This window comes from Barbatula barbatula, assembly GCF_947034865.1.
Source record: "Barbatula barbatula genome assembly, chromosome: 24".
NCBI lineage: Eukaryota > Metazoa > Chordata > Actinopteri > Cypriniformes > Nemacheilidae > Barbatula > Barbatula barbatula.
The window spans coordinates 15456390-15467445 of NC_136787.1; the positions used below are offsets into that span (position 1 = coordinate 15456390).

The window sequence follows — 11056 nt, forward strand, 5'->3', positions numbered from 1 at the left end:
CTGTTAATACCATTGATATCACATGTCTGAACATTTCCATGAACCTCTTCACTGTCCCAGTTTGGGTTGTGTGTTTCTTGAAATGTCTGAATGGTTAGTTGAAGCACAGAACTCTGTACTGTACAACAAACTTTACTGTGTGTGCCTATTGCCCAAAATCGCCATGGCAGCCACCATTCTCTGTTTTTCTTTCCAACTTCCAGAAAACCATTCTGGTGTGTACTCCCGAAACATTTCCACTGTTTCAATCTCAGTTTTGAAACTGGCTATTCATATTCCTCCTTAAAGGTGCAGTTCTTTCAAAAGATAACATCTTGATTTAAATCTTTTAAGACATATACAGTATATAGAGTCATACAATCAATGTGTGAGAAATCGACCTACACATGTTATTCTTTTGTTTACTTCTGTCCAAATTCACTTTCACTGCATGGACAAAAGTTCAAAAAGGCCTTATGATATATTAAAGAAATAATGTAATGGCTTTGGAATGGATGAGGACGTCTACATGATGAAAGAGTACATTTTTGCCTGAACTATTATTTTAATATGCACCTGTATTTTATCTCTGTTCATCCGCATACATTAAAAATAATTTTCACACAAAAACAACTCATTCTCAGATTCTCTTTATGGTTCAGTTTTGTTTTAAAAATGATTAGTTTGTGACATCAGGTGTTTCAGTTATCTCATTAAAGTCAATGGGACAAGGTTGTTTTTCCACTTGGTGTACTAAAAGGTGGTGACCTCACAGTTTCGAACATGACTAGTTTCATTTTAAGCTTAATGTGGATGTTATTGTAAAGCCTGTTTAAAGTCTACCCAACCACAAGATTAGTGCATGCCAGGTGGGGTGTGTCTGTAATGACAGTAGCATTACCTCAACAGAACAACAGCAATGGACACACGCAATAGGTATTGTAAAGGGTGGCGTGTATGCATTTAACATGACAGAGATGGTCAGCATGATTGTGTAGTGTGTCTAATGATCTGCGTAATACAATGTCATATTAGACATGAAAACTCATGCCAACTCAATTTGAATACTTACCATTGACTGTCAGAAGTGGTCTCCCTACACCTTAGTAAAGGTAATAATGATTTAGAAATATTTTTGACAAATATTTTTGGCTTGTGTTTAAACAAATTGGTACCGCCTAGCATTTTTTACCCTCAGTCATGTGCTCAATAGTGGAGAACTCAAAGACCCCAAATGGGTGTTTCAGATAAGGAATGTGTTGAAAGCCTTCCAGAAACAGTGTTGGGAACCACTTTATTGAGAAATATTTGGATACACCCTTTTCGTGTCTTGTATTTTATGGCTGACGGTTATCATTTCCAATGAAATCTTAAACGGTTTAAACATTTAAATGAGTTTTGTAATCAGACATAGTAAAACAAGTGCTGATACACTTAATAAACGTTATACTTGTAGTGTCTGCTTGAGTTGAGAAGTGATATGTATTAGACTGCATTTCATATTATATATACCTGTATTCCTTACAGCCGTACCAATAATTCTTTTTTTTACTTTGCTTTAAAAGATTCAAGTCATTTGACCCTTTCAACATCACACCTTCACAATGGTCCTTTACCTTTGGCCTCAAATGTTCCACAGCGAGCCGGCATGGTAACTATATCACATAACACCACTGTATGGTTCAGGTGACCAGAGACAGTGCCGGCCAAACAGATGTAACTCTATGTGGCTTTTTAATCGGCTGTGACATCATCTGATGACATCATCTGGACGGCCCTCCCTAATACTACTTAAACCTGCCTCATTTGTGGAAAAACATAAGCCTGGGCCGCTGTAGCGGTTGGTGTGACTGTAACAGTAAACCTCGAGACCCCTGAAAAATGCATTGACGTTTTAACAATGACAGGAAGTCACAAAAATAATAAGACTACGTCACAGAGCCTCGATTTGCATAAGCATAATAAGAATCCTATCATGCACTTTCAACCTTGTCAACCTGCAGTTTGGCAGATTGATTTCCTTTAATGTCAAGATTCACGTCTGGAAATAGGTCCTGTATCACAAAATATCACCTTGTATTGTTGGTTCACCTAAGAGCAAACACATTATTAAAGCAAGGATATATTTTATAATGCAGATGAAAGTTTCTACAAATGCTTATAGCAAACAATAACCAATGTGCAGTAAATATTAATACAGCCTATTTTAGGACAATAAAATGTTCATTCACTCTGTGCATAAACACTGAGCTTACAAAACTGCAATATGTTTACATAACCGTACGTTTCTTATGCTAATTTTATTGTCATTTGCTTTATACTGTAATTTTGTTTCAACTGTGAAAAAAGAACACGATACAGGTCATTGACATAATGAGGCGTGCCTTTTGGCATACAGTCCAAATGCAATAATACTTCCTTCGCGTGCTCTTGGAATTATCGGAAATATGAGTTTGCGAGGTACAAATTGCACATGAACGCCCTCTGATGTCGCATTTCCCACTGGAAAGTAAGGAAATCATTTTGATACCAGAATTCCCGAGATGGGCGGGCCTCACACAATCAACATGGCAGATGGGAGTATTGCAGCTGTGCCAGATATGAGTTATTCGTTTTTCCGCAACAGCTTCATTGCCTTGTCTTATTTATATATAAATAACCATTCATTAAGTTCATTGAGTTGGCTCCAATGATGTCGGTTTGAACATCTTAAAATTTTGTCACGTGATTTCTGGTAATTGAACATAGGAAGCATTGATGCAACCCTGGTTTTTCACCCTGGTTGCCAGAGGTCTCACATTGTAGTTGTGTGTGTATTGTGTGGATTGTTTATGTCTGTTGGGCGTTGGGTGTTATATAATGGGGAAGAATGTCTGGCTCACTCTGTTAACAAACAATGTTGATTAGGTCTAATATTGTTTAGCTTCAGGGATATCCTGTATCTTACTAACAATGTTAGAGCACATAGTCGCCGGGCAGAATAGAACATATTGGGCTGGTCTAATGATAGGGAGACCCATGTGATCTGGATTTTGGCTCCGGGTCTGATTGTTGCCAACAGCCCAGAAGCGGCAGATTCATCGGCTTATGTAGCAAAAGTAAGAAAAACTAGACATGATTGTCTCTGTCAAAAAAGGATGTAGACAAACAGACAGATGTAAAAGGGCCGTGAGTATATTTGATGTAATTAACCTCCATTTTCATAAAACGAACACAGATGGAATGTTATTAACCGTGTTCTTTCGGTGATCATCCCCATGAGGTTTCAAACAGGTTGTGGTAGGTATTCATTTCAGGAAACTACATTTTCTCCAAGGCATTGAAGGTCACATGTGTAAAACAGGAAATCTGGTGACGGAGAGCAACAAAAGCATCATCTCTTGGGAGATACTAGAAACTGCAACACAGCTGCGCTCTGAAACGGAGAACACAATGCTGGCGGTATCCTATGTATCACAGAGGCGTTTTTAAAACTCTCCTCTCTCCAAATCGCACAAGATTAATTTCAGAACACTGTTGGATTAAAATACACTGTTGAAGGTCAAATGAGTTTTTAATGTGCTATAGCATTTGTATACATAAAACGGGTCTACAAAAGCCTCATCTATTCATATACATGAAATGTGTACCCATTTTGTACACAGGCAAGGGATGTTTATAGAAAGCTTACTATTTATTTCATAATAGGAGAAAATAATGTCGAATAATAATGTACGCTCTGAATGCATCTGATGCAATCTGTTTTTTTTCCTGTTGAAAAGATTAAATCCATTAAAGCATCTGTCAAGGATTATGGACAGGTTAAAGTCAGAATCTATGTCTTTAAGTCAATAAATTCAGATTTCCCCCAGAATGCATGTGATGATTATGAACTTAAAGTAAAAATAGACGCATTTGATTTGATGTCCTGTAGAACATCTGCCTTTAATCCCCCCCACACTCACAAACACTAGCATGCAACTTTTCGTCCTCCAATAGATTTATTATTGAGCACTAGATGTTATTTTTGCATTTGTACTGGTTAGTTCACATGCTTGTTCAATCTGACCCCAATTAATACCGAGTTGTTCCCAGTATTACTTATTTTGAAAGCATACAATGGGCTCCTACTATGATCTATTTTGCATTTCCCTCATTTAAAACAAGCGTTGGGTATAATGCAAGAAATTGCAACTGCAATTGGACACTGGTGCTGAATTATTTATGATAATATCATATGTACAGCATGTACAACACAGTATCAATAATCACAATTTCATGGTGATTGTCTATATTCAGTGGCGAAACAAAACCAGCTGGTCTGCATTGAAGCTGTGTATAGTGGCATTTAAAGACCACTCAAGACTGACGGACCTCCTGTCAGCCCCCCTGAATCTTCTCCATACGTCTGTTCATTGACACTCTCTTTGCATACACACTCGCCGAGTCACGTCCATCTGCCATTACACATGTGGACTTGGTTTCATAGAAACATGTGATCATAGTTAGACCAGTTTGTGTCTTAAGGACGTTCAAAGTGCTAGCGATTGGTGATGACAAAAAATATTAATAACAAGCCCTTGGGCTGAATACACTTACATTTACTGAACTTAAAATTAGATGCTTGGAGAAGGCAAGCATAGCTTTTGAAAGCAACATGCACACACAACCCACACTCACGACACACAGCCCACAATAACAGACTCATCCCTCTCTGGATGACTGAGTCACACCCTTCTGCTGCAGCACGGGACAAAAGAACAACATCTATTATTCCCAGAGCTTTTCAACGTAGTTTCTGAAAATTATTTTGTGTGCTAATCAACATGAAATGACTTCAGTAATGTGATATATTTGAAACAGGATATTCAATGAAAAACAAATGTAGGGTGGGACATGATTTTATCCATCAGGAATTAATGAAAAGCGGGCATTCCGTCCTCGACTGACACCAAGATAAATTGCATTAAGCTGGAAGACAACATTTATAATGTTTGTTTTATTTAGGATAAAATGCACTGAATTGAATGCATTAAGATCAAAGACTTGGTAATTATTGTAATGCTTCTGCTGAAAAAAAAACATTAAATCAGAAGAGAATACACATAACACTTTATTAAGACTGCAAGTCTCATGGAAAAGTAAAACCAATAAAACACTAAACATACAGTATGAGTTTCTACACACTATCAAACATTAAAAACATCCAATATCTGGATAATGCTGCTCTCCCTTATCAGGTCTCATTTTCACAAGCTTCACAGTATGAAACTTAAAACGTGTTATTAGCATTCAGGTGATTTCCATCTGCAGAAATAGATTTAGAAATTACTCAAAACTGAAATGCTACAAACAACGAATTAAAGTGGCTCAGTGTCGTACCACAGACTCCAACCAGCGTCTGCCTTTTCTGAAGTGCATTTCTGCCAATTAATGGTCCGAGCATAAACAAACACAGCAGGACATTGCTTTGACTACAATGTTCAGTAGCATATTTGATATTAAAACGTCTCAAGACATAAAACCGTCTCTTTTTCAAATATTGCTCTAAAGTTTGCCGTACCCATGGGATTCGTTTTTCTTTATACCGACCCAAACTCAGACATCCAGGACTCGTATTTTTTCAGGTCAGCAGCTGAGACAGACTTTGATATTTTTTTGAGTGCCAGCTCAAAGTCTTCCATGGTAACTGGCATCTGAAGTTCATCTTTAGAGAGAGCTCTGATCTCCTCCGGGCTGAGACCCTGGATTCTCCTTCTCATGGCCATCATTGATGCATCTCTGAAAGCACAACCGCAGGTTCATCGGTCACATTTAAAAGTACAGCCTCATTTCATAACCATTAACTGTGCTCTGAAAAAGTGGGCAGCCATTGGTTGTGAATAAAAATAGGTCTATGTGGAATACAAGTTCACTCTGTTAAAAACATTGTCTTACAGTCTTATGTCATGTGTTAAAATGACAAAAAACAGGGGGTGAAAATTACAATGTTTCAGCAATTTAATAATCAATACCAATTTACAGCACAGTACGACCTTTTGAACGTACTGTACTTCATCACCTCACAGCACAATTTTCATTGAACGTCAGATATGTTCTCATCGGCTGTGATCGCTTAGCACAGCATTATGTTTCAGTAAGGACAAAAAAATTCTCGAAATTTGTCAAACTACATCTATTCAGAATGAGCCTAATGTACCTGCAGACGTTGGTGATGTCAGCTCCTGAATAACCCTCAATTCTTTCAGCGATGAGCGTCAGATCCACATCAGACTCCACTTCAACCTCTCTTAAGTTGATCTTCAAAAGTTCTGCCCGTCCTGTAGCTGTAAAGTTAAGGTCAGGAAGACACTTTAAGACAACTTATTTTTCTGTTTAAACTAAACAAAAACCCCCAAAACTTGTATATTTTGTTAGCAGTTCTATCAATGAGGTATTTTCATTATCATCAAATTATTCAAATTATATTTTCAATTCATTATTATTTCATTTGACATTTAAAAGTCTTACAAATTGCAGACATATATAATTTCATCCTAAATAGAATTTCTTACTGTGGCTCTCAAAGGATCGCATCCAGAATAGTAGTTTGTGTTTACATGACATATGTCTGTGTACTGTGCATATTAATTTTGTATTTATAAACACAAAAACATAGATGTATATAGGAAATTTCTACATGTATGCATTTATATTCACCAATAAATGAAATGATGTAAAATAATATATTATTTGTATTATTTTTCTTAAATGTATACATTTATAAATACAAAATGATATGCACAGTACAGTGACTTATGTTATGTAAACACCTTAATCCTCTTTGCTGCGATTAATCGTTTGACAGCCCTATTTCTTACATGATTTTGGGGTGAAAGATGCTTTTGTGAGAATCTCAAGTATCAACTACATTTAAATTGTAAAACACAGGATTGTAACTTTAACAAAAGAGTTTCTTCAGACAATGAAACATCATGAGTCAGAACTCATATCAAGACTAACCCAATTGATAGAAATGATTCAGGATAGTCAGTTTATGAGTGGGTGACAGCCTGTTGAAATCAGAGGAGCCGTGACTGCCTAAGAAATGCTTTCCTGTTGACAGGCGTGTTTTTGTGTTTTAGATTACCGGTGGGGAGTGCAATGTAGATTCTCTTCTCAAGTCTTCTCCTCAAAGCCTCGTCAATATCCCAGGGGAAGTTAGTGGCCGCCAGGACCATTACCATCTTAGAGGGATCGTCATTCTCTTGAGCGCCCCCTACACCTGATGCCATTACAACAGATGGTGTTCAAATGTAGTTGTGATGTTTGATGGAGTATCACCTACTATTCGGACCAGTTTAACTCACCATCCATTTGAACCAGTAATTCTGACTTCACTCGGCGACTAGCTTCATGTTCGTCTGATGTGCCACGTCTGCCACAGATAGAGTCGATCTCATCGATAAAAATTGTTGTAGGGGCATAAAATCGAGCCTGTTTGTAAAAAAAAAAAAACGAGTCTTTAACCAAACAATAGGAATCGGAAAACCCTTTACATAAAACTTTTGCATATAGGCTATTATAAAATGTACAGTTATGACGCTAAAATGTCATAATATCTGTCTACTTTTTACTGTCTACTAACTTTTTGCAATCTTGCTCACCATTTCAAAGAGAAGCCGCACCAGTTTTTCAGATTCTCCTCTGTACTTTGAGGTGAGCGTAGAAGAGGACACATTGAAAAATGTTGTGCCACATTCGGTGGCAACTGCTTTAGCCAACATGGTCTTGCCTGTGCCTGGAGGCCCTACCATCAGCACCCCCTGATATTTTGAGACAACAACATATTGGTCATCGTCTCCACATAAGCATATATCAGGCATTTAAACACACAGATAAAGCTGATGCTTTGTGGAAAAAACACCTGAGTGGACCAGATGGCATGTGGAAAAGAAACTAAAGATAAAAATGTAATCTGTGATGAATTCAATAGTACTTATAAGATTTTGTGCCATCTGCACTATATAATAAATGAGAATAACAGCGCCCACTAGTGGACAAAATACCATAATCAGATGACATGGATAAAACAATGACACCTGAAAAGCTTTAACAAAAACCTTTGACATAAAACCACAGAGTATGCATCCATCTGTGCATGTCTATGTGTATCAACTTCGATGGCATCAGATTAACATATTAACCTTCCACGGGCGACGGATCCCTTTGAAAAAGTCTGGCATCCACATTGGCAAGACCACTGCCTCTCTCAGTAGCTTCTTGGCATCTTCTAGATCCGCTATGTCATCCCTGTAGAAACAGTAACACATGACAGCTTGCCTGAATCACGGTCAAGCACTGATAACCAATTGCCTCTGACTGACAGCTGCCTGCTGACTCAACACATTACGTATTTGTGTGTATTGAAGTAAGATATGAAATCTAAGCTACTGCATTTTAAAATACACACTTTTGCTATCACTTGCACAGATTCAGACTGAAAAAGTTTATATTAAAACATTACCAGTGGATATTGGGGTTCCTGGACACAATATCTCGTTCCAACGCATCTACCAGGTCGCTGTCATAGCCTGTGCCATCAAACTTTCTCTGTTCTCCATCACCAGCACCTTCCTGAATATTCTTCTTACTCTGCAAACACAAATGGACAAGTTCTGAGTGAACTAGTGTGTGTCATTTAAGGAAACTTAAAGGGGCGGTTTCCCGGACAGGGATTACCTTAAAACAAGACTAGGCCAAGAATGTTAAAAACATTACTGGTGGGCATCTTGAGACAAAACAATCACACTGATATATTTTAAGATATGTCAGTGCATTTGTTTTAATTACGACACCTCTAATGTGGGACTTGGCTGGCTTGAAACCGCCCCAATATGTCTGCGTTTCCAAAAAAAATTTTGATTAATAACTTGAAATAAAAACCTAACTAACTTTTTCATCTTTAACTCTATTGCCGCGGCCTTCTCGAGTGCTCGGTCTGTCTGCTTTGACATTCGGCTGACCCCTCCCCATAGGTCCACGATGCTGCATAGCAGGTGATTCTTTTCTCTGTGGCTTTAATCCAACTATTGGTTTCTTGACTTGAGCAGGTCCTCTGTAAACAGATTATTACAATGAAAAATGTATGTGTAATTAATGTGTGTAAATTATATTAAGAACATCTTGCATGGTAGTTCTTTTGTATGCTTTGTATCACAGATGCCTGATAAATAATTGGAATTAAATACATTCAATTTTTTTGTGTTTGCAAAACCACAAAAAATATTATTTCACTGTTCCGCCTCATGGAATTTCAATGATGCACTCATGCTATTTTTACTTTGGAATAGGAAAACAGCGCATAGGTGTACACCTCAGTGACAGTATTGTGACAAGGAATGTTTGACATGCTCTGCAGCTCCCAGAACTCTGCTGGGTTTTGGCTAATCAGTTGCTTATTCTACCTTTGCTCCGCTGGGGTTGGAGGAGGCCAGACATCACGGTCCCTTGGGCTCTCTTCAGGCTGAGGGTTCGGGGAATCAACTGGCTTGTCCACCTTGAAACTCTCCAGGGTATTTACAATGCTCTTTACCTGCTCATATTCCTCTGCCAGCTCCTGTCGAACCTGGGCTCAGAGGAGAGAGCTGCATTGAAAAAAGTCCAATGTCCTAAGAGGTGACTGGTCACATTGATTTTGAATTCTGTCAAATGTGGACAGAATACAAACAATAGTCTTGGGATATAAATAAGACAGGGTTATATAGTGTGCAATGCAAACTAAAGTCTATACCTAATATTATACACATAAAAAACAGATTTCACAGCTGTGTAAATGTTGTTGAATACTTATCAAATGTATTCATGGTTTAGTTATAAAAAACACAAGGGTGCCTTACTTGTTGCCATTTGAATTTCTGGGCAGGATCTCTGAGCGACTGGCAGTGTTTATGGATCTGTTGTATAACACCTTGGTAGTACACCATGGAGGAATCATAGTTTCCCAGTAATGCATATTCTCTTCCTTTCTTAGCATTGTCACAAATCTCAGTCAAATTCATGATGGAGGTGGAGGTTGCTTCAGCGTTTCAATGCAATGCTGTTTACAGGTTTATCAGTGCTGTTTGTTTAAATAGGGCTGACTGAAGGCCATGAGTCCTAAACACAACAGAGATAAGAAGATACAGAAGTGAATTAATCATTTATAATGATAGCAACAGAAGCGATGTGTGGATTTACCAACAATGGTCACGCTTAGTGGATTTCTACACAAGCTTATAGGGAGCAAAGATGCTATTACTGAATGAACTATTACTAGCGCTGATTTTACAATGACTGTTATAAATTAAGACAACATTTCGCTTACGATCGTCTGACGTGAAGGTCTTTAATAGTGTCCAGCAGCCTTGTGTAATGTAACCGCATGCGCTTTTTATAACAACCAACAATCAAATTCGAAATAAGTAACTGCATAAAATTTACAATCTGTGCTTGTATTGTAAAGTGCATAAACGCCACCGTTGTTACCGCTCGCTTTACCTGGGACATGTAGTCTTTTTTCCTTTACCTTAAGCTTAAGGCAATTAGCGAACGCTTCAATAGGGCACTACATTACCCACAATCCAACGGTGCAATATGCCAAATATTTAGGCCAGCGATGACAAAAAGTATTTGCAAAAACTAAATTTGAAGCCTAGATTTTAGTTTATGAACCGTTCTGAGAACATACGGCATGACATTTATGTTCTATACATATTGCACTAATTTTACTGGAAATAAATACATTTCTTACCTATATTCAAAACAATTTTACATTCGCCGGAGCTCAGCCCATTACCCCACTGATGTTGCCATGGCCGCGGAGAGACGCTGGGTGAATGATGTATGAGCGCATGGATTGTGGGCGTGGTCTGAATAATGATTACAAGGTAGTTCTTCTTCGTCTTTTTACTGTTTTACTGGCAGTTGGCAAACCAGTTTATAGGCGCATTACCGCCACCTTCTGTACTGGAGTACGAATCCAATTATTAGCAATTAACTGTATATAGATATATATAAAAAAAGATTACAAAAAATAGTTTTTACTCTTTCAATCAATCCATCCAACTCCCCACTTAGA

At 37.9% G+C, this 11056-nt stretch overlaps 1 protein-coding gene across 2 annotated transcripts; it reads right to left on the reverse strand.

The window, feature by feature from the left end:
• Positions 1-5058: 5058 nt before the first annotated feature.
• On the reverse strand, positions 5059-10831 carry katnal1 (katanin p60 subunit A-like 1). Of its 2 annotated transcripts, none has more exons than XM_079448189.1 (11): positions 10730-10831; positions 9837-10095; positions 9405-9565; positions 8893-9055; positions 8465-8592; positions 8145-8250; positions 7605-7763; positions 7308-7434; positions 7088-7222; positions 6158-6284; positions 5059-5739 (listed from the first exon to the last, which is right to left on the reverse strand). In XM_079448189.1, exons 2-11 carry the CDS (start codon positions 9996-9998, stop codon positions 5541-5543), a joined length of 1467 nt encoding a protein of 488 aa, XP_079304315.1. In that variant the 5' UTR covers positions 9999-10095; positions 10730-10831; the 3' UTR covers positions 5059-5540. The 2 variants fall into 2 exon arrangements, with proteins under 2 accessions (XP_079304315.1, XP_079304316.1); XM_079448190.1 differs by having other exon boundaries at positions 10304-10797.
• Between the last annotated feature and the right edge of the window lie 225 nt (positions 10832-11056).